This window comes from Conger conger, chromosome 9 (assembly GCF_963514075.1).
Source record: "Conger conger chromosome 9, fConCon1.1, whole genome shotgun sequence".
Taxonomy (NCBI): Eukaryota; Metazoa; Chordata; class Actinopteri; order Anguilliformes; family Congridae; genus Conger; species Conger conger.
The window spans coordinates 59,981,491-60,006,390 of NC_083768.1; the positions used below are offsets into that span (position 1 = coordinate 59,981,491).

The 24,900-nt window shown below is 43.9% G+C and overlaps 1 protein-coding gene across 1 annotated transcript in view; it reads left to right on the forward strand.

The window, feature by feature from the left end:
- Positions 1-24,900, forward strand: part of LOC133137742 (deleted in malignant brain tumors 1 protein-like) — a 74,558-nt gene that overhangs the window by 6,480 nt on the left and 43,178 nt on the right. Inside the window, exon 5 of the mRNA XM_061256071.1 lies at positions 3,401-3,715. Within this exon, the coding sequence (XP_061112055.1) occupies positions 3,401-3,715 (315 nt within the window). The remainder of the gene's footprint in view (positions 1-3,400; positions 3,716-24,900) is intronic.

Consider the following 24,900-nt stretch of genomic DNA (forward strand, 5'->3'; position numbering starts at 1 on the left):
AGTGAATTGTGATAGTTTCAGAGATCATTTGTCTTTGTATGGGGGGAGGAAACCCACACAGATTCAAAAGTTTTATTGGAAGTCTAGTCAGCTCATTGGGAGAGAGGGGGGGTGGGTTCATTGTTTAGTTATTTTAATATCTTGGTACGTACTGGTTTTCACAATGACATCTATCTTAACAGAGGCTCCAGGACCTGCAGAATTTTTCTTGTGTAACAAGAAGTAAAGATGACCCACCATATTTAAAAATGAGTTCAGACAAAATGCAAAACAAGCTTAATAAGTTTGATAATCTGAAAAAAGAGAGAAAGAGGGAGATAGAGGGAGGGAGAGAGAGAGAGAGAGAGAGAGAGAGATCTATCAGAGAGTTGTTTTGCTGTATTGCTTTAACAGCCATTGTGTAAAGCACCTTCCCTTGAGCCTCCTCTAGGACCACCCTATCCCTCCTATTTCTCTCTTAAAGGACCTGAAAATCAGGCCCTGTGAGCTTAGGAGAAACAAATAGTCCAGGGAATGGATCCTCTATGATGTGAAGGACTGTGTTTGCAGGAGTTTCTTCAAAGTAGTTTTTTTTTCTTCAGCCAATGCTTTCCTCCATCCCTTCAGGACTGTGGTGGCATACCTTGCTGACCTGATTCTCAGGCATGCTCCAATGCTCTCTACTTTGTCCAATTCTAGTCCGGCTCAATCTCTTACCTGTCGCAACTTGGTGGTCTTTGATGCGCAGAGTAACTCTATCAGCCGTGGGACAGCCGCACAGCTCACGTCTAGTCGGGATCCAAACACCACCGGTTCTTCTAGGAGCCAGAAAGCGGATGTAACTGGCCCCATCCTTTGGTGCATCAGAAGTCCCCATGCACGCTATAATCCATTGTAAAATTTGGGTAGTCCATTCAGTTTAAGTCCATTGCAGTTCATGAGGAAGAACATGCCCAACCCCCATGCCTTCCTCAGTATGGTACAGGCTAAGGGTCTCCAGACTATGTTGTCCGGGCCCTAGAGTCTCTGGATGAACTGTACCCTGAAAGCAGCCCCCCTGCTTCCCAGGTGCACTAGGCCTTGCCCCCCCTCCTCTTTGGCAGGTACAGGACACTCTGGGGGATCCAGTGTAAGTTGTCCCAAAAGAAATCCAGGATCACTGCCCGTACCTTGCTAGGAACCCAGGAGGAAGGTCCAAGCAAGCCAGCCGGTGCCCTCGTGCTGCCGCCACCAGGTTGTTGATTATCAGCGTCCGTCCTGTGGCATCTGTGGCAGCGACCATCTCCACTTCTTAAGACGGGCCTCTACCCTTACATTTACATTTTTGTCATTTGGCAGACACTTTTAATCCAAAGCGACTTACAAGTGCATAGGTTCTACCATAAGTCAAAGCATCACATCCAGAACTGGCAAAATACACATGAAATGCTGTTCTAAACAGCATTTCATGTGTATTTTGCTATATTATTTTTATTATTATTTGTTCGTTCCTTAATGGGACAGGCCGGCCTATTTGACCTTCCTCTTTACATATAAAACACTTTAAACTGTCAGAGGTGGCATACACAGTATAATCACAATTGCCGATTCTAAAATTAAAATACATGACCAAATGATCTGTGTCACTGTTTAGAATCACGTACACCTGTCTTCTCAAAGACATGACATGTCTTAAGAGAGGGGATTGAAACCCACCAAACAATGTTTTAATCGGCATAACTATTTTTCCATGCCGCAACAAAGCTTGTGTTAACATTTCCTTTGTTACCATAGGCGGCATGTTCGATAATGTGATCCTTCTCGCTGGGTTAACGAGAGGGAGTACCACAGTGAAAGTTTATTTAATTACTATTCCATGTTCTACCATGGCATTTACTTGATCAATGCTGTAAAAGAACAGCACAATGCCTTTATGCGTCTTTGATGAGGATTTGATGCAATCATGTCCAACCACCTCCGCCACAGCCAGCACACACTCTTCCACTGAGCAAGGTACGGTCGGGCGGCTGTAAGGCCATGCAGCAGCGTGAACTGCCCACCCCCCAGCGCCACTGCCTGTCAGCCAGCTAAACTGGCCCACGGCCTTGTTAAAACATCCCTATTGCTTTTAAGAGTGATTGAACAGCAGTACAGCAGAGAAATATAAGAGTGCAATGGTTTTATTATTTTTAAATTCCACAAGTGCAGAATATAGGAAAAGGTTTAGCAAAGCTGCTTACCAAGTCGTGGTCAGGCCACTCACTCAGGCATACACTCACCACACCCAACTCCCAGCATGCAGCACACCCAACTCCCAGCATGCACCACACCCAACTCCCAGCATGCAGCACACCCAACTCCCAGCATGCACCACACCCAACTCCCAGCATGCAGCACACCCAACTCCCAGCATGCAGCACACCCAACTCCCTGCACCACACCCAACTCCCAGCATGCAGAGAGACAGAGACAGAGAGAGACGGAGGGAGAGAGGGAGAGAGAGGGAGAGAGAGGGGGGAGAGAGAGAGAGAGAGGGAGAGAGAGAGACAGAGAGAGGGGGGGGGGGGGAGAGGGAGAGAGTGCGTGTTTTTATCTTGGTTATGTTAATCAATTAGGGTGTGTAGGTGTGAATTTATCTACACCTTTAAAGATTGGGGTTCTGAGTCCTTGGGCCTCATTTGTCAGACGTGAGCCGAACAAAATTCACCGTAAATCCATCAGAAATGCATTTCTGCAAGTTTTCAGATGTCAGTTTTTTCATAGGAGCCGAAAACTTCATGAGTCTCAACTGTTCGTATTGGGCAATGAAATGAAAGAGCGCCGTTTTAAAGTGTTTTGTTATTTTATTATTCCAGTAATTTATATTTTATTACAAAATAAAAATTCTACAGATCCTGGAGCACTTGTTAAGATAGACGGGATCATGGACACCAGTACCTACCAAGATCTTTAAATAACAAAAACAAATGCTCTATTAAGTGTTTACAGACAAGTTTATACAGTTTAAAGCATTTTTAATTGTGATTTAATAAAAGCAGGTGACTTTAATGTTCGGTGATTGGTGTATGTTTTTGGCTTGTTGTACTTCCATTAACAGAACTTCAATCTCCGCTTCAAAGAAGCTTTTTTCTTTTTTCGACCATCTCTTTAAAAAGCCAAAATTCCATATGTGGTGTTTTAGTGGTGTCAATTCATGCTAATCCCAAATTTTGTGCATGCGCCATTGATTTCCGATAACTTATTTATCATCATACACAGGTGGATACAAACAAAAGCTGCGTCTAGATGTGTTTCATGAAGTGTATTGAAAGTTGTTAGTTTGTTTCCGATCACATATACATTTGCACACAGTTTTCTGAAAATCTCTCCCTCTCTCTCCCCCTCTTTCTCACTCCCTCTCCCTCTCTCTCTCTCTCCCTCTCTCTCTCTTTCTCTCTCTCAGGCAGGGAGGATGTGAGGCTGGTGAATGGTGGCAGCCCCTGTGCTGGGAGAGTGGAGGTTTACCATCGGGGAGAGTGGGGGACAGTGTGTGGTTATGACTGGGACATGAGTGATGCTGGAGTGGTGTGCAGACAGCTGGGCTGTGGAGATGCTGTAGATGCACGTGGAGGCGCTCACTTTGGACCAGGGTCTGGGAGAATATGGATGGATGATGTGTCCTGCAGTGGATCAGAATCCTCACTGAAGCAGTGTGGGTCAGCAGGATGGGGTAAACATAACTGTAATCATGGAATGGATGCTGGAGTGATCTGCTCAGGTAGGACTCAGTGTTATTCAGCTCTTACCAATGTTCTTAGCCCAACTCAGTGCTCTGTATTTACATGAGGATTTATTGCTTTTTATGAATGAACAGTCATAATAATACATAGACATGCTGCTCATGCCCTCACTGTGCCCTTCCCCCCCTCTAGGCCCATCCCTTCCTTTTCCACTTTCTCCCCCCTTACAGACTCTGATGTTTCTCAACTCCTGCTCTGCCACCGCCCTACAACCTGTGCCCTTGACCCTATCCCCCCTTCTCTTCTCCAAACTATCACACCTGACATTCTCCCATTTGTCACCTCCCTTGTCAACTCCTCCCTGTCTTCCGGCTGTTTTCCGGCATCCTCCAAGAGGGCCCACATCACTCCGCTGCTAAAAAAGCCTACTCTGGATCCCTCCATCATCCTGAACTACCGCCCGGTATCTCTTCTTCCATTCCTTTCTAAAACTATAGAACGAGCCGCTTCTACTCAACTTTCTTCTTTCTTTTCTAACAACAACCTGCTAGACCCCCATCAGTCTGGCTTCAGATCGGGCCACTCGACAGAGACTGCGCTCCTCTCCGTCAGTGAGTCACTCCATGCCGCACGAGCAGCCTCCCTCTCCTCTGTCCTCATTCTCCTAGATCTCTCTGCTGCCTTCGACACTGTGGATCACTCCATCCTCCTGTCTGCCCTGTCAGCAACGGGCATCTGTGGCACAGCCCTGGACTGGATTGAGTCCTACCTCTCTGGTCGCTCCTTCCAGGTTGCCTGGGCTGGTTCGGTATCGACACCTCGGCCCCTCGCCACAGGAGTTCCCCAGGGCTCAGTCCTAGGCCCGCTTCTTTTTTCTCTTTACACTCGCTCCCTTGGCCCCGTGATCACTGCACATGGGCTATCCTACCACTGCTACGCGGACGATACCCAACTCTTGGTCTCGTTCCCGCTGTCTGATACGCAGGTTTCAGCCCGTATCTCTGCTTGCCTGAGGGAAATCCAGAGCTGGATGAACAACCACAATCTAAAGCTCAACCCAGGCAAGACTGAAATGATACTCATCCCTGCTCATACCTCTCCTCATCTGGATCTCTCCATTTCCCTCGGGGATACCACACTCACGCCGTCACCCAGTGCAAGAAACCTCGGCGTGGTGATGGACAGCAGACTTTCCCTTTCCGATAACATTGCGGCGGTGACCCGGTCTTGCAGGTTCTTCCTATACAACATACGGAGAATCTGCCCCTTTCTCACCCCCTACTCGACCCAGCTCCTGGTCCAAGCGATGGTTCTATCCCACCTGGACTACTGCAATTCCCTCATTGGTGCTAGCCTTCCAAGCAGTTAAGGGGTCTTCCCCAGCTTATCTACAAACAATCATCAGACCCTACACCCCTGCCAGACCTCTTCGTTCAGCCTCCACAGGCCGCTTGGCACCTCCCCCTCTCTGAACCTCCACCTCACGCTCACGACTACTGTCTGTTCTGGCTCCACGGTGGTGGAACGAACTCCCCGTTGAGGTCAGAACTGAAGAGTCTCTCCCCACCTTCAAGCGCAAGCTGAAGACACACCTCTTCAAGCAGCACCTCTCCCCATCCCTCCCTACCTCCCTGTGAACCTTAATTGTTGTCTCTGTGACTTGCTTTGTGTATTGGTATTTTTAGTTAGCTAGGTAAGCAGTGTTTAGATAGTGAACTTTGGTCACTTTTGCTCTGTTTGTTTCTTTGTTAAAAAAAAAAATATATATATATATTGGTCCTCATCCTTATCTTTGTTGTACAGGTAGCAGTTGAAATTGTACTTCCCTCTAGGGTCTTTCAGCGAACTTATCCCTGGTTATGGGTATGCACTTTGTTGTACGTCACTCTGGATAAGAGCGTCTGCCAAATGCCAATAATGTAATGTAATGTAATGTAATGTTTGTTCAGAATGGTAACTGAATGCTGGGTTGGTAAGTGGGTGCATTGTTACACTTACTGAACCAATCCAGAATTTACAGTTACAGAATCTCATATTTAGATATTTATATATTACATATATATTGCTTCTCATGGTCTTTTTCCATAACTATTAGAATGTTTTTTTAAGTCTGTCTGTAATTTACAGGTGATTGGCACATTGCAGTATACATGTGATTGGCTCATCTCACATTGCAGTATACATGTGATTGGCTCATCTCACATTGCAGTATACATGTGATTGGCTCATCTCACATTACAGTATACATGTGATTGGCTCATCTCACACGCCGGCCCTATAAAAGGTGCCGGCTGACGTCACTCCAGGTGGTTGGCTCACTTTGGGGGGGAACTTCGTTTCTGGTTCGTGGCTTCGTCGCAGCTGACACGCCACGCTTCGCGCTCGCCCACGCTCTCCTGCCTCTCTCAGAGTGAGAGGCTCGGAGCGAGGCCTGGAAAATTGGGTGGCTTCATTGCGGCCTTCTGGCTTCTTTTTGATCTTTCGTTTTGAATACTTATGTTTTTTTGTAATTATAATAAATTGATTATTTTTGAAAGTTATCCTCCGTTGTCTGCCGTTTTCTTGCCCTTGCTTTATTTAGTAATTTGTTATAGTTTCCTGTCCCTAGCAGGGAAGGCTTAGTTATTTGAGGCTTAGTTTAATTTTTGGGGTAGGTAAGTAGGGTCCAGGGTTTCACCCAGTCTGGGTTAAGGTTACGGCGCTGTTCTTTCCAGTTTTTGTGTTTTTGAACGATGGCACTGTTTTTTCGTTTGGCCAAGTTATTTGTGTTTTTTTTTTGGACTGAGCATCGGCAGACTTATTGGATTTAATTGTAGGGGTTTTTGTCGGCTAGACGAAGGACGTTGTTTTCGTGGCGTCGGCGGTAAATGTGTAAAACCCATCTTTTGTGGGTTATTTCTGAAAATTTCCCTCTGCATTTCGTTTGTATCCCTTTGATTTAATGTAGCTTGCATTATAGTAGCCTATTAGTTAAAATGTCAGTGGTAGAGCAGTTTATTCAGAGTCCTTCCGACGTTCTGTTGCAAAGTTGCACTAAGGACCAGTTAGTCCAAATTGCAGAACAGTACTCAATTAGCCTTACATCAGATGATAAAAAGCTTAAGGAAACACTGTTGAAGGCAGTATTTGACGGTCTGATGGCTAAAGACATTTTCTCCATTAGAGAGGAAGTTCCAAGTTCTCCACCTGTTTCAGCTTTGTCAGCTGCCAGCAATATTTCTGAGCAGGAACCAAAGCTTCGGGAATATACTTTAGAGGAGCGTAAATTACAGTTTGAGGCAGCTAAACTACGTGCTGAGTGAGAAAATCGACTAGTCAAGGAAAAAGAAATCGATAAAGAAATTGAACAAGAAATTAGAGGTTCAGCTTGACTTAAGAAAACTCGAGCTCGATGCGCAGGAAAAAGAGAGGCAGAAAGAACATCTTCGTGAGTGTGAAGAGCGTAATTTCGCATTACGCAAGCTTGAATTCGAATTGGCTGAAAAGAGACTCACCATCACTCCACCAGTTCCTTCAGCTCATCCTTCGCAAGACTTGCGGCCTCCTGTTTCTCTTGTTCGCCCTCCTGTGCGTGCTTCTTCTGCTCCTTCGAGTGCCTTTGTGGGTCTGTTTGTTTCATCTGCTTTAGGTGGCGATTCTGTCACCGCGCCTCCGCTGAATGTTCTACCAGGAGCGTTAAATACAAATGCTCCGTTGGGTGACAATGATGTTTCGCTTGATCCTGTTCTGCCTGTGCCACTGCAACCAGGCCAGCCTTTTGATGTTAGCCGTAACATTCGTATGGTTCCACCTTTTAATGAACGTGAGATTGAAGTATATTTCACTCATTTCGAGAGGGTTGCGGTTACGCTGCAATGGCCAGTTGAGGTCTGGACTTTGCTTCTGCAGACTGTACTGGGTGGCAAAGTACAAGCGGTTTATTCGGCCCTCAGTCTTCAGCAAAGTTTAGATTATAATGCTGTGAAAACAGCGATATTGCATGCATACGAGTTGGTGCCTGAAGCCTACAGACAAAAGTTTAGAAGTCTTAGAAAAACTGACAAGCTCACGTTTGTAGAGTTCGCGAGGGAAAAGGAAAATGCATTCGATAGGTGGTGTAATTCACAACGTGCGCAAACCAGAGAGCAATTTCGAGAGATGATTTTGCTAGAGGAGTTTAAAAATTGCATGCCAGACACAGTAGCGATGTATTTAAACGACCAAAAAGTAACAACACTGGCCCACGCTGCTGTATGTGCTGATGAGTTTGTGCTTACTCACAAAAACACCTTTTCTTCGTCCTCTTTTCCTCGTCGTGAGACTACTCATGCTTCTGCTTCGCGGCAGACTTACCGGAATGCAAAGTCCGATAAGCCTCCACCTCCGTCATCTAATAGTGAGTCTCGTGAATGCTACTATTGCCACGAAATTGGCCATCTCATTTCTGCATGTCCTGCTTTAAAAAAGAAGAACGCGGCTTTGAAACAAAAAGGTGCAAAAGGTTCTGGTTGCGTGAGCAACTCCGTTCACTCACATAGTGAAATAGATCAAGGTTATGAACCGTTCAGTTTCGAAGGAATGGTCTCACTCACAGGGCGTGAGGAAGACAACATTCATGTTAAAATGTTACGAGACACAGGTTCGGTTCAGAGCTTTATTCTTTCTTCTGCTTTGCCATTTTCAGAGGAAACATATTGTGGTTCGGATGTACTCGTTCAAGGCATTGAACTAGGACATTTAAAAGTTCCTTTGCACTCTGTGTATCTTAAGAGTGATTTCGTTTCTGGGTGTTTTAAAGTGGCTGTTCGTCCGCAGCTGCCCATGGAAGGGTTCAGCCTTCTAATTGGGAATGATGTAGCTGGCGGAAAAGTTCTTCCTCTTCCTGAAGTTGTCTCAAAGCCTTTGACATGCACTGATGTGGACTCTAGCTTGTCTGGAGCCTTTCCAGTGTGTGTAGTAACTAGAGCAAGCCCGCAAGTCTAACACCGACTTGGATACGTTTATGTCACTGGAGAATCCATTCACGCCTTCTCGTCCCAGATCTTCAGCACATCGGTCACTGTCTACGTCCGGTGGTGCTGAAGTTCCGAATTCGGCCCGGTCGCTGTCCACGCACCGCGGTGCTGAAATTTCAACCTCTGCCCTGTCATTGCCTATTGACAGAGACTTGATAATTCGTGAACAGAAAAAAGATCCGTCTTTAGCCAAGTGCCGTGATTCTGCTGCTGGGAAGGGAGATGTAGTGAATAAATCCGTGGCATATTACTGGGAGAATGGCTTGTTGATGCGAAAGTGGACTCCATCTCAGAGTCAAGACTTGGGCTGGAATACAGCTTGTCAACTGGTGGTCCCTGCTATATTTAGGCTACATGTTTTGATGTTGGGGCATGATCATGACTTTGCTGGTCATCTAGGCGTTAAGAAAAGTTACCATCGTATCCTACGTTATTTATTTTGGCCTGGCCTCAAATCTGATGTGGCAAAACACTGCCGTTCGTGCCATCGCTGCCAAATGGCAGGGAAACCTAACCAAGTTATTCCACCTGCTCCACTTTGTCCAATTCCGGTTATGGGAGAACCATTTGAACGTATCATTTTGGATTGTGTAGGGCCTTTGCCAAAAACAAAATCTGGGCATAGGTTCCTGTTGACAATCATGTGTGCCGCTACACGCTACCCAGAAGCTGTTCCGCTGCGCTCACTAAAGGCAAAGCCAGTAGTAAAGGCGCTAGTTCGTTTCTTCTCGACTTTCGGACTGCCTAAGGTCATACAAACTCATCAGGGATCCAACTTCCTGTCTCGCTTGTTTAAACAGGTGTTACAGCAGCTGTCCATCAAGCACCAAACCTCCAGTGCTTATCATCCAGAGTCTCAAGGGGCTCTGGAAAGATTCCATCAGACTCTGAAGTCCATGTTCCGCACTTACTGTTTTGATTCCGTTCGAGAGTGGGATGAGGGCCTCCCACTGCTTTTGTTTGCAGTGCGTGAGACGACTCAGGAGTCACTGGGGTTCAGTCCAGCTGACCTGATCTTTGGCCATTCAGTCCGTGGTCCGCTGAAGTTGTTGCGTGAGCGGTGGGACACAGAGACCACTGACCAGCAACACAATGTGTTAGATTATGTCTGTGCGTTCCGTGAGCGCCTGCGCAAGGCCTGTGCTTGCGCTCAGGAAGCTTTGTCTTCAGCCCAGTTGAAGATGAAGACTCGATATGACCACAAGTCTGTTCACCGTCATTTCCAGGCCGGTGACAGAGTTTTAGTGCTGTTGCCTGTGCTTGGGTCTGCCCTACAGGCAAAGTTTTTGGGACCTTATGAAATTGAGTCTAAGATCAGTGACACCGACTATGTCCTTCGTACGCCAGACAGGCGGCGTAAAACCCGAGTGTGTCACATCAACATGTTAAAGTCGTCTGTCTCCAGGGAGCCTGAACCTGAGACTGAGAGTGTGTGTCCTGTGCCTGTTGCTTCTGCAGCTCCTGTGGTCTCCTCCTATTCCCCAGAGGAGGATGGCCTGAGTTTCCGTGATGTGCCTGTTTCGTGTCCCCGCCTTCCGAATTCAGGGATTTTGGAAGAGTTGCCTCGTTTTCTCTCTCATTAGTCAGATTCTTGTGCTAAGGATGTCCAGAGGTTGATAGAATCCTGTCCTGGTTTGTTCTCAGATGTTCCCTCGCGGACTAATGTCCTTAGTCACGACATCAATGTGGGTGACCATCCACCCATTAAACAACATGCGTATCGTCTGAATCCGACAAAGAGAGCAATTATGAGTTCTGAAGTGCAGTATTTTGTGGATCACGGGTTGGCTGAACAGAGTTCCAGTGCTTGGAGCTCCCCGTGTATTTTGGTTCCGAAGCCTGATAGAACAGTTCATTTCTGCACAGATTACAGGAAGGTGAATGCTGTGACTAAACCAGACTCTTTTCCACTTCCACGCATGGAAGACTGTGTGGACAGAGTCGGTTCAGCGCGGTTTGTCAGTAAGCTCGACTTGTTGAAGGGCTACTGGCAGGTCCCGCTGACACCTCATGCAGCTGAAATCTCAGCATTTGTTACTCCCGACTGCTTTATGCAGTATTCAGTCATGGCGTTTGGGCTGCGCAATGCGCCGGCCAGCTTCCAACGTCTGATGTGCAAAGTTTTAGCTGCACACAGAATTGTGAGGTGTACTTAGACGACATCGTTCTTCACTCGTCATCTTGGTCTAATCACCTTGAATTACTCGACACCGTGTTCCATCAGCTCTGTGATGCCTCCTTGACCTTGAACTTGGCCAAATGTGAATTTGGTAAAGCCACTGTTACCTACCTGGGTAAACAGGTTGGTCAAGGTGAGGTTCGGCCTGTGGAGGCCAAGATTCTTGCCATCGTTGAGTTCCCGACTCCAAAAACCAAGCGTGAGCTACGCCGGTTTTTGGGGATGGCTGGCTACTATCGTAGTTTCTGCCGGAACTTCTCTGATGTTGTGTTGCCCCTTACAAATTTACTTCGTAATTCTTGTGATTTTGTGTGGTCTGGTGATTGTGAGGCTGCGTTTCAAAACGCCAAGGCGTTGCTCTGCAGTTCTCCGGTGCTTGCGGCGCCGAACTTCGACCTGCCTTTTAAGCTTGAGGTTGATGCAAGCGCAACTGGCGCTGGTGCTGTCCTTCTTCAGGAGGGTCCAGATGGACTTGATCACCCCGTCTGTTACTTTTCGAAAAAGTTCTTAAAACATCAGTTGAACTATAGTACTATCGAAAAGGAAGCACTAGCCCTGTTGTTAGCTCTGCAACATTTTGAAGTATATATTGGTTCCACCGCAGCACCTGTATGTGTGTACACCGACCATAACCCCCTTGTGTTTTTCTCCAGGATGAAGAATGCCAATCAGCGCATTATGCGTTGGTCACTATACCTGCAAGGCTTCAACCTGGAGATCCGTTACAAGAAGGGGTGTAATAACATTCTGGCGGACACATTATCTCGCTCTTATCAATAAGAGGATTTTAGTGTTGATTTGTGATCAACATTATATGTTGATTTTTGGTGATGGGGGTGTTACATCCCTAAGCATTTATGTATTCTTGCTGTGCTGTCATTTTGTCTTCCTGTGTTTTTCAGACAGTCCAGCAGGAGGCTTAATTGCTGTTTGAGCCTGATTGGGGGGCCGGCCCTATAAAAGGTGCCGGCTGACGTCACTCCAGGTGGTTGGCTCACTTTGGGGGGGAACTTCGTTTCTGGTTCGTGGCTTCGTCGCAGCTGACACGCCACGCTTCGCGCTCGCCCACGCTCTCCTGCCTCTCTCAGAGTGAGAGGCTCGGAGCGAGGCCTGGAAAATTGGGTGGCTTCGTTGCGGCCTTCTGGCTTCTTTTTGATCTTTCGTTTTGAATACTTATGTTTTTTTGTAATTATAATAAATTGATTATTTTTGAAAGTTATCCTCCGTTGTCTGCCGTTTTCTTGCCCTTGCTTTATTTAGTAATTTGTTATAGTTTCCTGTCCCTAGCAGGGAACATAACGTGTGAAAGCATCCAGAGCTTGGCTGGGTAGGAAGGAATGTGTACTATGATATTTGAAGTTCTCTCTCAGAAATCAATGTCATGCGTTTCATTCGAGAGAGATTCTGTCCGGACAATTGATCACTTGTTTTTTCCTTATTGTGTTGTACAGAGCTTACATCAGATTCACCACTGGTCTCTTGATAGATCATATTCTGAAACTGTATCATTATTCAATGTGTTTATAGATGACCAGCATTACAGCTAAAGACGTGGCTTCAGATGACTCTCATCCCTCTTCCCCGTCTCTGAGTCAGATGGATGATGCCGCTGGTCCAAGCAACACTCAACAGGTATATTCATATCCATCACTAAGTTATTTTTGTTCTCTATATATGTGAGCATTTGTGTTGTGCATAAGCACAGCAGGCAAACTTTTTTGAGATTACACTGCCTCCCGATGCCGCATATGGCTCAAATTTGGTGCCCATGATCAGAATGCACACGCGATCCACTGTGCCGAATTTGGGCCCTGTCTGAAAGCAGCCAGAGCTTGGCTGGGGAGGGGATTTCTAACTCCTTTTACATTACCTTTTAAATATCGTTTGATGGTAAATATTTATATTTTCACTTTTTATTTGCAGGCTATGACAGTGACACACAGTGACAGTGACACATTTGAGGATTTCGTACCAAGACTGAGACGGACTAAAAGTGTCAATGTAAGTTTATCCATCATGGGGGGAAAAACAAAATAGATTAAAAAGGAGTTTGTTTTTTACTTACTAGAAATGTATTTGGACCCTCAATCATCTATTATTATGGATGGATTATATCACCAAATGAATTCCCTAAATCATTTTTTTTCTTAAAACAGTCAAAATTAAAATTTGAGCAATTGTTACCAGCGAGAGGACCTAATTCCCAAACTTTGCAAAATTTTCAAAAGGAAAAAAAAACTTCTTTCAATGATTGTCAGCTTACCATTAAAGGGAGTCCATGATGAAATAGCATACAAAAGAAGCTACTGTTGCACTCAAAATCTAAACAAAAACACTTTCGACTGTCAGTCTTTTTCATGATAGTATGTGGATTGCCAATTGGTGTGTCGTTTAAGGTGTGAGGTTTCATGTTGCAGTCATAGCTCAAATGATCACATGACAAATACATGTTAACCCGTATATGTTTTAGACAACTCACACCTTAAATGACACACCTGTTAGCAATCCACAGAATATACACGAGGAAGGCTGGCTGACAGTTGAAATGTGTTTGCGCTGCATCCCTGCTACAAACTGAGTCATTAAGATCTATCTTTTGCAATGACATTTGCTGATGAGCACTTAAATTGTTGACATGAGTTTTTTCACTTTGATCTATGCAGCACTTCGATTTTTTTCTTCATTAAAAAAAAAGAATTGAGACTACATGTCAACAATATTTTTCTTTCATATATTTTATTATAACCGTATTTGAATTTATTTCAGATGAGACATCATTTTTGAAAATTCAATGAACTTTTTGATTCTACGCCATCGGGTGGAGATGAATTCATCCCCGATTCCACCTCCAAAAGTGATACTGACAGTGAGGATCTCCTCAACCCATCCTCAATGACAAAACATCCTTATTTTGATGATAAATCTGCCATGTGTTCCCCTATCTGTGACTCTACAACACCAGACAACATGGGATTTGACAGGAAGAGCCATACATCTAAAGTCAGAGCAGAAGAGGAACCCTGCTCTAGTGAAGCAGAAGAACCAGACATGGGATTTGACAGGCAGAGCCATACATCTACATACAACTGTCCCAGTGAAGCAGAAGAACCCTGTTCCAGTAGAGCAGATGAAGAACCCTGTTCAAGTCAAAGCAAAGGCACCGTAGTTGTTGGTCCACGCAGAATAAAGGGTGGGAAAAGAGTGTATGATTAGACATTATTGCCTGTATTGTTCTAAGCCTTATGCAAAGATGGCAAGGCATTTAGAACATGCACATAATGGTAAATCTGCTGTGGCCCACGCTCTAAGCTTTACAAAGGGCTCGAAGGAAAGAAAAAGACAGTTAGATTATATTCGGAACAAAGGAAACTATGCTCACAATGCTTCTGTTATGCGGTCAGGAAAGGGAGAATTAGTGCCATTTAAACGTCCTCCTAAAGAGGCACAGGGAGATGACTTTATGCACTGTGCATACTGTCAAGGACTTTACTTACCCAAAGTCCTGTGGCGACACTTGCGGAACTGTCGACTCAAACCTGGATCAGTCGCCCCCAAGCCAGGAAAGAACCGTGTTCAGTCCATGTGTTCATACACAGGGCCCGTGCCGACAAACACGAGCAAACAATTGTGGGGAGTAATTACTTCCATGAATCCTGACCCGATCTCACACACAATACAAAATGACCAAGTCATTATTGATTTCGGGCAACACTTGTTAAATAAAAGAGGGACATCAGCAAAGAATAAACAGCAAGTGCGAGAGAAGATGTGAGAATTGGGAAGATTGATTCAAGGTGCCAGGAGAGTGACCACCTTGAAAAATATGGAAGATCTCATTAATCCAAAAAAGTACATGGAGACTGTTAAAGCTGTCAAGTTTACATGTGGGTATGAGAGTGAATCAAACAGGTTCTTGATTCCATCACTAGCAAACAAACTTGGGAATTCCTTAGTTAAAATAAGCAAACTCTTAAAAGCTAAGGGTTTAATCTCAAACAATGAAAAGCTTGTTAAGAATGCCAGCAACTTTGAAGTGGTCCATCAGGAAAAGTGGCATGAGTTGATCTCAGCTACAGCATTGAGGAACATCAGGGAAGCAAAGTGGAATATGCCCAGTGTCATGCCCTTCAGCAAAAATGTCCAAAAACTGCATGCATATCTCACTCAAGAGCAAGATAAATGGTACAAATTCCTCTCTGAAAGTCCCTCTGCAAAAGTCTGGAAGGAGCTGACAAAGGTGTCTCATCCAGCTCATCCTCTTTAACCGGCGCAGGGAGGGAGAGGTGGCAAGCATGCCCCTATCTGCATTTCTATCAAGAGACACTTCTGATCCACACGATGATCTGGACTGGGCACTCTCCGAAGTGGAGAAAAAACTCTGCAGACACTTCACTAGGATTGTTGTCAGAGGAAAGCGTAATCGCCCAGTCCCAATTCTTCACTCCTAAAATGCTGAATGCCATTGAACTCCTTGTGTCACAGAGAGAAGCTTGTGGGGTTCTGAAAGACAACGGGCACATGTTTGCAAGGCCAGGGGCCATGACGCACTTCTGAGGGTCAGACTGCTTCCGTGCCTTAGCAAAGCAATGTGGCGCTAAGTGTCCCAGGGCACTGACATCGACCAAGCTGCGAAAGCATGCAGCAACCTTGTCAACTGTGGTAAAAACATGACAAACACAGAGATGGACCAGCTTTCTCGGCCATGACATTAGAGTCCACAGTTTTACCGGCTGCCTGAGAAGACCTTGCAGCAAACTCCTGATGGCTCTCGAGCAGGGAAGAGTCGCTGAGTTTCATGGGAAAACTTTGGATGAAGTAGAGATAGACCCAGATGGTATGTCATTTTGTTTTTCTGTATTTGCCATCTATTCCTTTTTGTTTGATTAAAAGGGTAAACTGCACTTTGTATGACTTCTACAGAAAAACTTCTGGACAGTGACGAAGATGACGAGAACATGCACGAGGGAAACTCTCCAGCTACTGATGAAGGTATGTACCGTGTTGTCAGAAGGTTACATACTTTTCTTCTTATATTTTAATAAACTCGCTATGTGGCTTGTGTTGAAGTCCCAGCGTGTAAAAGTACATAAATGAGTTTCAGCACTGGGAATTTAGCTGGAAAATATGTGTTTTTGTTTGTTTTTTTCACATACAGTAATGGGTGGGGGGGTTGTTGTTAGTGCAGTGTGTTTTCTTCAAATGTGCTATCAATAAATGATGTAAAAGAAACCCACATAACTGTAATTCAATGTGTTCTGAAATCAAACATACTGTAACTCCTGGGTTTTTTCTTGTCAAGAAGAGATCTAACGATATTAAAATGTCATATCACCATTATTGTGACCAAAATGATCACGTTATCAGTATTATTGATATATTGTTGCAATGTGCTCAAAATGTTCATGAGGCATTATACACGCACTGATATGATTTTGCCAATCCCGTACTTCTGTTGGCATAAACATTTATATGATAACATACATGATGAAATGGCATTCAAAGATATGATTCGTAAATACACAGGACAAGATGTTACTACCCCTTGTGCCAAAATCCAAGGTAAAACACATTAGAAGCCAATCCAGATTAAAAGAAACACGTGATATAACCACCATCAGATGCAACACCATAGGAGACATCAGGCTACACTGTCATAGATCTAGAGTCATTCCTCAGATGGACAAATCACCAGTTATCTACACTAGCCAACAGCAGTATGCAGCATGTCATTGGGGTTCTCAAATCGGTGTTGATGAAAATCAAGACCATTACAGAATTGCAACAATTAGATTTACTAAACAGCTGAATACTTTTGTTTCTCTATTACATAGGGTTATTGTAAAATGTAAAAACATTTTACAATCGTTTACTGTCAAGATGCTATGAGACTCTGAAAAGGTTACTTTCCCAATGACCACCAACAGAAGAGACACTTCCCCCTCCTGAGAGGAATGAAACGGCACTAGTACCACAAGAGGGACGCACACCTCCTTCATCAGATGATGAGATACCATCAAGAGTCAGAGCTAAGAAGCATTCATCCAAAGGTTGGTTGTTTTTACCCACTTCACAAGCCACACCTACCTGTTCTTCTCTGCTACGCCCGGGTCAGTTTGTTCTGGGTTTACCGTTCATATCACTGCTTCCCTCTGAAATAAATACTTTATACTTTACATCTCTCTATCCGAATGCATTTTTCTGCACTTTATTTTGATGATACAAGTCTGATATTCACACAGGAGCTGCTCAAAACGTGCAGCATAACATTGCAATTAAAAAGCGCCTAAGACGAGTTCACGTCTTTGGCAGCCTGCGTAAGTTTTTTTATAACACGTGTTTTCACATCCTTGGCAATGAAAGGGTTAATAATGAAATATAAGACTGTAAAATTCACTTTATTTGACTGGAACTGGAACAGAAATGCATTTAGAAATGTATTATAATTATGTATTATATCATGTGCATGAACTTAACACTTTCCACAAATTGGTATAAAAAAAAAGAGAGCCTGAGATAAAAATGATAATAAAGCTTCAGTTCTCTTTGAGTGTAAACACAATTTTTAAAAATAATTTACCATAGGAGCACACCTGGAAGAAACAGAGAGGGATGACATGCCCCTATTACCACACAAGAGACGCAAACCACCATCATCAGATGATGAGATGCCATCAGGAGTCGGTGCTAAGAGGTCCTCCTCAAAAGGTAAACTCTTAAAAATCATGCTGCTTTTTAGAGAATGTATCGTCACTGTACAAGTTAAAATATAGATTATAATCAAAGTATTGTAATAGTGGGCATTAATAACACAATTCATTTATTTTTTCTTAACTTTATATGCCATTTATTTCTTTCAATGTTTCTGCCAACAAAAAGTACATAGTACTGCCAATTGTATTCATGTTTTTGAGATAAGACTTAGAAAAGTTATATTTTAACAATATTGTGTTAATACTGATAACTGTCACAATAGTGATGTGAACTTTTCATATTGTTGTTTTTTTAAACACATTATGTATCTTATTGGAAAAAAGAAATAATTCAAAACATGTTCTGCTTTTCCCTTGTGATTATGTCAGTGCAGATTGATGTTCGACTGACAATTTAAATCGATGTAAAGGGCAAATATTTTCACTTTGATTGAGGAACCTGGTCCATTACTGAGACATTTTAGATTGGAATTCAATCACATACTCTCCTTTACTGTTTCAATCACAAAACTCCTTTTTTTCTCACCACTTCAAGGCAAAGCCACGCTGAGGAAGAAAAGGCCCTGGCAGAAGATGGAAGTGCAGGCGCTGGAAAAACACATGAAAAAGTTCTTAACATCCTTTCAGTTTAAGGGCTGAACCGGAAGCCAGTCTGTGATCTACTCATGGGGGCCAAAATCCCTTGTGTGGCCCCTCAGGGTCATTCAGTATGGAACAAAGCAGGTCATTTTTACTCAAATTTCAACTTAAATGTTTTTTTATATCCACATTGACATATACAATGGCTACAGTTTTTGATTTGTAATACATTTGCAAAACCTTTCTAAAAACATGTTTTCACTTTGTCATTGTGGGTTATTGAGCGTAGATTGTTGGGCAAAAATGGCAATTTTATCCATTTAAAATTAAATCTATCAAACAATGAAGTGTGCATATCGTGAAGGGGTCTGAATACTTTCTGAAGCCACTGTCTGGGAATATGCTGCTGTCTTGCTGAGTAAAAATGTATTAAAACGTATTGTGTCCTTGTCACAGGCTCTTCACAAGCTTTCCTTCAGGAGTTTGGGCGTTGGGCCTGATCAGATAGAGTACAGCAGGGTGATGATGACTTATGAACGTACAGAGCAAGAGGAGGGCGAAAGCAAATTCAACGCAAAAAAAAAAAGAATTCTGCACTGTGGGCAACAAAAACGATGGGTCACAGGATTATTTTATGGATGGTGCTAAATTTGAGTGCATTAAATAAGGTATAATCATTGACCCAGATCTCTCTGTGTCTGGGAATTGTGCCAAAACAGGGCTGGTTGTGTGTATAGGGGCTGGGTGTGTGTGTATAGGAGGGGCAGGGAAACTATATGCTGAACCAAAGGTTATACGTCATTCATACGAAACCTGTCACAGTTCCAGCATACATTATATTCTCTGTGTCAGTATTCTCTGTGTTACTGTGTAATAACAGCACTGTGTCATTCTCTGTGTTACTGTGTACAAACAGCACTGTGTCATTCTCTGTGTTACTGTGTACAAACAGCACTGTGTCATTATTCTCTGTGTTACTGTGTACAAACAGCACCGTGTCATTAGTCTGTGTTACTGTACAAAAATAAATACTATAGAAGATGTATAAGAAGCTACAGCTCTTATATAAGATAAGTTTGAACTTCCGGCTAATTTATATATATAACAGTTAGTAGTAGACATACGCAAAAATTGGTACCAAATCACATATTTCATGCACACACAGATTTCTGCATGGAAATCACTTGAAACTATCCAACATAAAACCAAAGTTTATGTTATGAGCATTTCTCCCAATGTCACCTCACTTGAGTTTTACCTGTTTGGTTCAAGCGGAAATCTTAGATTCCTTTACATTGTTATTTGCTTCTCATTTCTCTTTGAGCTGACTCAGACTCTAGTTCCCGCTTTATCTCAGGTAGGCCCGTTTTAGACTTTAGTTCTACTTTCTCATTTGTTTACTTAACCAGTACATAAGCTAAGTTTAGAATGTACAGAAACACAACCCCTTTTTTGCATTACCAATCCGGCACAAAATAAATGGGAAAATGAAATACACGGATCAAATATGTAGGTTCAATAAACTCAATTTTCAAACCGCGTGTAATCAGTCCCTTTGTTGAATCCTTTACAAGATTAAATTCCACTGCGGTTTGATACAAAATAGGGAAGGTTCCGTCCTACCACGATCCAGGTGCATGAGTCAATGTCCTTATCTTCGGAGTGTAGGTCGGTCTTGCAGAAACAGACGTCTATCCAACGCAATTCCTCCTATGGGTGGCTCGCCATCTTGTTTTTCCAGCTTCGGTGTGCCACCAAGCGATCCTCAGCACTGGCCAAACCTAGCCTGTTGTACAACAGTCAAATATACATACAAACATTTTAGTCTTACATATTTCGGAACAGAACTGAAGTACTCGAGGAAGACAAGCAACTAAATACAGGATAATTGTTAAATTAATCGAAACCGCACTTAAAATAGCGGCGCCATTCACGTCACTTTACTTACCATGACGGTTAAGATAGCAAAATAACTTGCAAAATAAAAATAGCATGCTAATTTACACGGGGAGAAATAGTTTTAATTCACCAAATCCTTGTTCAAACTCAAATAAAAATAACATAAACCAGCAAGGTAGATAGAAGGTGAACACCAAATTGGGAAAATAAGGGTATATATTCTACTTGCTTCTTTTTCTAACTCGCTGCAACTTGCCTGCTGCTCGTCTTATCAGCTACTAATCAATCTTTCTAGAAAACGGTGCTATAGTTACGCTGATTGGCTATTACCGCTGCACTTTTTAAAGGAACAGTACACAAAGTAAAATGGCACTTTTATTACTTGCTTAAGGTGCTATTAACCTAGGTTACATATGTCTACCTGGACGATGTCCTGATGTGTCTACCTGGACGATATCTCTCAGTCCCACGAGGAACATGTTCACCACGTCCATCAGGTCCTACACTGGCTCCTGGAGAGCAGATTATTGGTGAAAGCAGAGAAAAGTGAATTTCACCGGTCAAGCATCCAGTTCTTAGGTCTGATAATCTCCGAAGGGGAGCCGGAGGTGAAAGTGGTATGGAGTGGCTGGAACCTGACTGCCGTAAACGGCTGAAGCCAGCTTTTATTGAAGATTGATAAGAAGCTACAGCTCTGTGACCGTACCCCTCCCCTCACTTACCTCCAGCAAGAGTCCCTTCCTCTGGAGCTCTACGGCCAGTTCTGCATTCCGTGCCTCAAAGACCGATTCCCTGCTGCTCGCCGCCTCGCCAGGCCCCAACAAACGCTCCCTTGTGAGGGTGGATGCCTCTGTCAGAGCGGATGGCAGGAGCTGCCCGCCGTCAGGCCGCCGTTTGAGAGCCACTGACATACTGCAGACCGCAGTGTCTGCAGGTTTAACTCCAGACCTGGAGGGCCGCAGTGTCTGCAGGTTTAACTCCAGTCCTGGAGGGCCGCAGTGTCTGCAGGTTTAACTCCAGTCCTGGAGGGCCGCAGTGTCTGCGGGTTTAACTCCAGTCCTGGAGGGCCGCAGTGTCTGCGGGTTTAACTCCAGTCCTGGAGGACCGCAGTGTCTGCGGGTTTAACTCCAGACCTGGAGGGCCGCAGTGTCTGCGGGTTTAACTCCAGTCCTGGAGGGCCGCAGTGTCTGCAGGTTTAACTCCAGCCCTGGAGGGCCCCAGTGTCTGCGGGTTTAACTCCAGTCCTGGAGGGCCACAGTGTGCTGGTTTTGGGCTTGTTCTCGGCACCTGTGGTTTATTCAAGTTAAAGTTCATAATTCAATTTGACACCCCTCATTTTGATTAACTGGGGAGCAACTTGAAACATGACTAAATGTACTGAAATAAAAGTATATAGTTTTCCAATTTGTATATACACAGAACTTTTTAACAGAATAAAGATCATCTGTGTTGATTATTATAGTCTTTTTTCTTCATTTAAATCATCATTACTGACTTGCTGACTATTTCATCTCCGATTATATGTAAGCTGAAACGGGTTTTTTTAAATCATGAAAAAATGACCATTTTGTCTGAAATGAACAATAAGTGAATGTTTTTGTCATTGAACCTGTCAAGAATTTGCTGCATAGGCCTTCAGACTGCTTTTATTGTCTCATTGGCTCTGGTGGTCAGAGCAGTTGTCTCATTGGCTCAGGTGGTAAGAGCAGTTGTCTCAGTGGCTCAGGTGGTCAGAGCAGTTGTCTCATTGGCTCAGGTGGTCAGAGCAGTTGTCTCATTGGCTCAGGTGGTCAGAGCAGTTGTCTCATTGGCTCAGGTGGTCAGAGCAGTTGTCTCATTGGCTCAGGTGGTAAGAGCAGTTGTCTCATTGGCTCAGGTGGTAAGAGCAGTTGTGTGGCAGTCGGAGGGTTGCTGCTTCGATCCCGTCCTGGGTGTGTCAAATTGTCCCTGAGCTAGATACCTAACCCTTAAATTGCTCCTGACGAGCTGGTTGGTGCCTTGCATGGCAGCCAATCGTCATGTGTATAACTGGGTGAATGAGAAGCATCAGTTGTACAGTGCTTTGGATAAATGCCAAATGTTTACCGTTTAACTACCTCAACTTGAAGAGCTGCGGAGTGAAGCGTTTTACTGTGAGAAGCTCTCAAACCCACTTCCAGCCCCTGATCACAAGCCCAGCTGCAGGGCAGGAAGCTGCTTCTCATGTGTCATATCAGCTTTATTCATCTACATTTTTCCACTAGAGCTAATCAGATGACATTTTATAGCGGTTTGTTTTTTCCTGTGCTTGGCACAGGGGTGTGAGTGTGAGTATGGGGTGCCAGTCGTTCAAAAGGGGCACACATTGTAACCCTGCTCAATGTTCATGTAGCATCACCAAGTGTAAAAAAAGAGAATAAATGCAGCACAATTCTCAAATGTCCTTGGTCACTTGTGGCTCTGGATTCCAGCCTTCCTGTCTCTAAAGGCATGACCGTGATCCTGACCGTTGTGGACCGTTTCTCCAAGTCCGTCCACCTCATGGCCCTTCCCACGCTTCCGTCATCCAGGGAAAGGGAGCTCCTGTTCCTGCATGTTTCTGCCTCCACTGCCTCCCTCTGGAAGCCATGTCCCACAGGGGACCTCGCTTTTCCTGCCCGGCATTCTGTGCCCTGATGGGAGCCAAGGCCCGATCATCCTCCGGCTTTCATCCCCAAACCAACGGTCAGACCGAACAGATGAATCAGGGGTTGGATAAAAGCCTCCATTGTCTCGTTGAGAAGTCTCCAGTAGGTATCTGACAGTCGGTTCTCTCTATGCATTCCTCTTATGGCGCCATGTTGATGGTGTGTTTGGCCAAAAAGTTGACCATAGCACTCTCTTCCAGTCATCATTCCAATCCAATCTCTGCAACTATTAAACCATGATCTTTAAACGGTTAAACCATGATCTTTAAGCGTTTAATCCATGATCTTTAAGCGTTTAATCCATGATCTTTAAGCGTTTAATCCATGATCTTTAAGCGTTTAAACCATGATCTTTAAGCGTTTAATCCATGATCTTTAAGCGTTTAATCCATGATCTTTAAGCGTTTAATCCATGATCTTTAAGCGTTTAAGCCATGATCTTTAAGCGTTTAATCCATGATCTTTATGCGTTTAATCCATGATCTTTAAACATTTAATCCATGATCCTCGGGTTCCTTATGGCCGCCCACCATCTTCCCCCCCGTCTGTGGGGACAACATGCACTTGCATCCTGTTCCTGGCAAATCTGTAATAAAACCGTTTATCATGTTTATTGTTATTGTTTTATAGTATTGTTCATCATTATCATTTATTTTTATATTTTTGTGCCCATTACCAGACTTGTGAAGGTCAGTTGCCATCTATCGATATTGAATTTCACAGCTCTTAGGAAGCGATGGATTGACACTACCATAGGGCTTCAGACGGTACGAAAACTTTTATGAAATGATCCGCTTTCTTCTTCCGTGTCTGACCGTGCAGTGAGTCACGGGGGCGGGGCCTCCTGCTGGTGGGAGGAGTCCTGGCTGACTGCAGTGACGCAGAGTTGGTATATATGGAGAAAATGTAAATGGCGGGTGCTGATTTGTCATTACGTGTGTTTGTGGTGCTGGTGCCGTGTTCTAATAAGGCAGTGGTGAATGTGATTGGTGGAGGAGAGAGTGTGCTGTCTCTGGGGGGCAGGGTCCATATGCACAGAGCTCAGTCTCACTCAGAGCTCAGAGGTGCAGGTGTGAGCACTCTGCTCTGTGGAAGGGTACGCTTGTCTGTGCTGAAGATGGAGAGATGTCTGCTGTTCCTCTCTCTCTCCTCCCTCCTCCTGCTCTCCACAGCCAGTGAGTACCAGCTTCATCCTCCTCTCCTGCTTCTCCACACCCAGTCAGGGTCAGACACTGGGGGTCAGGGCCAAGGGGTCAGAGGGTCTACTGGTCAAAGGGCTCTCCAGTAAGAGCAGGGTTACAGGCAGCCTCTAAACACCACAGATTACTGGAGGGACATTTTTCTGCATGCTTCATTAAGATTTCATTATTATTCATAAATATTATGTTATAAATATATATTCTAAACTGTTTCTGTATTTTATTCACTGGTTATAAATTGAAAAAATTGTGCCAGGAGAAAGCAATTTGTTTGGTATTGGTATTGTGTTCGTGTTTTAGTGTACGTATATAAAGTCAAAATGGTGTTTCTATAATTTTTCAGGTCTACATAAGTTGGCATCTGATTTTCCCTTAAAGTCTAGGGCCAGCTTACTCTCTGAAAAATACAACCTGCAGTTTAGTGTAAGAATTGTAATAAGATGGTATTATTTTCTTACTGTGTGTAGTTGCAAGCTGCTGTTTAGTGTTTTAAGTTTGTGAAAGTCTGAAGCCTCTGGCATGTTTGAACTGAACGGAAATGTGACGCATTCTCTTCACTGCGATACATTTGATTACATATTAATTACATTTATTAATTAATACACTTTATTTAATTTTATACACTTATTGAAATGTACTCATCTCCTGCGTACAGGGACTAATAAAAAGAATTCAAAGATTATTTGGCACATCAGTGGTAACACCTGTGGAAACATGAACTTCAAAAGCACTGAAGCAACGTTCACCCAAAGTCAGACTTCCTGTCTTATCTCAGAAAATGACAGACTCTTATTAAAATTTAACATTTGTGTGACACAGTTGTGTGTCTCTAGAGGAACTGTCCTTCCCCATCTGCTGGGGATCACGGCTGTATGCAGAAGATGCCTCTTCTGTGGAAATCATTTTCACTTTTCCAGTCTTTACCCTGCTACATGTCATTAGGGAATCTTCCACTTTACTGCCATTTGCAATAATTGCAGTAGTAATACTGTAGTGA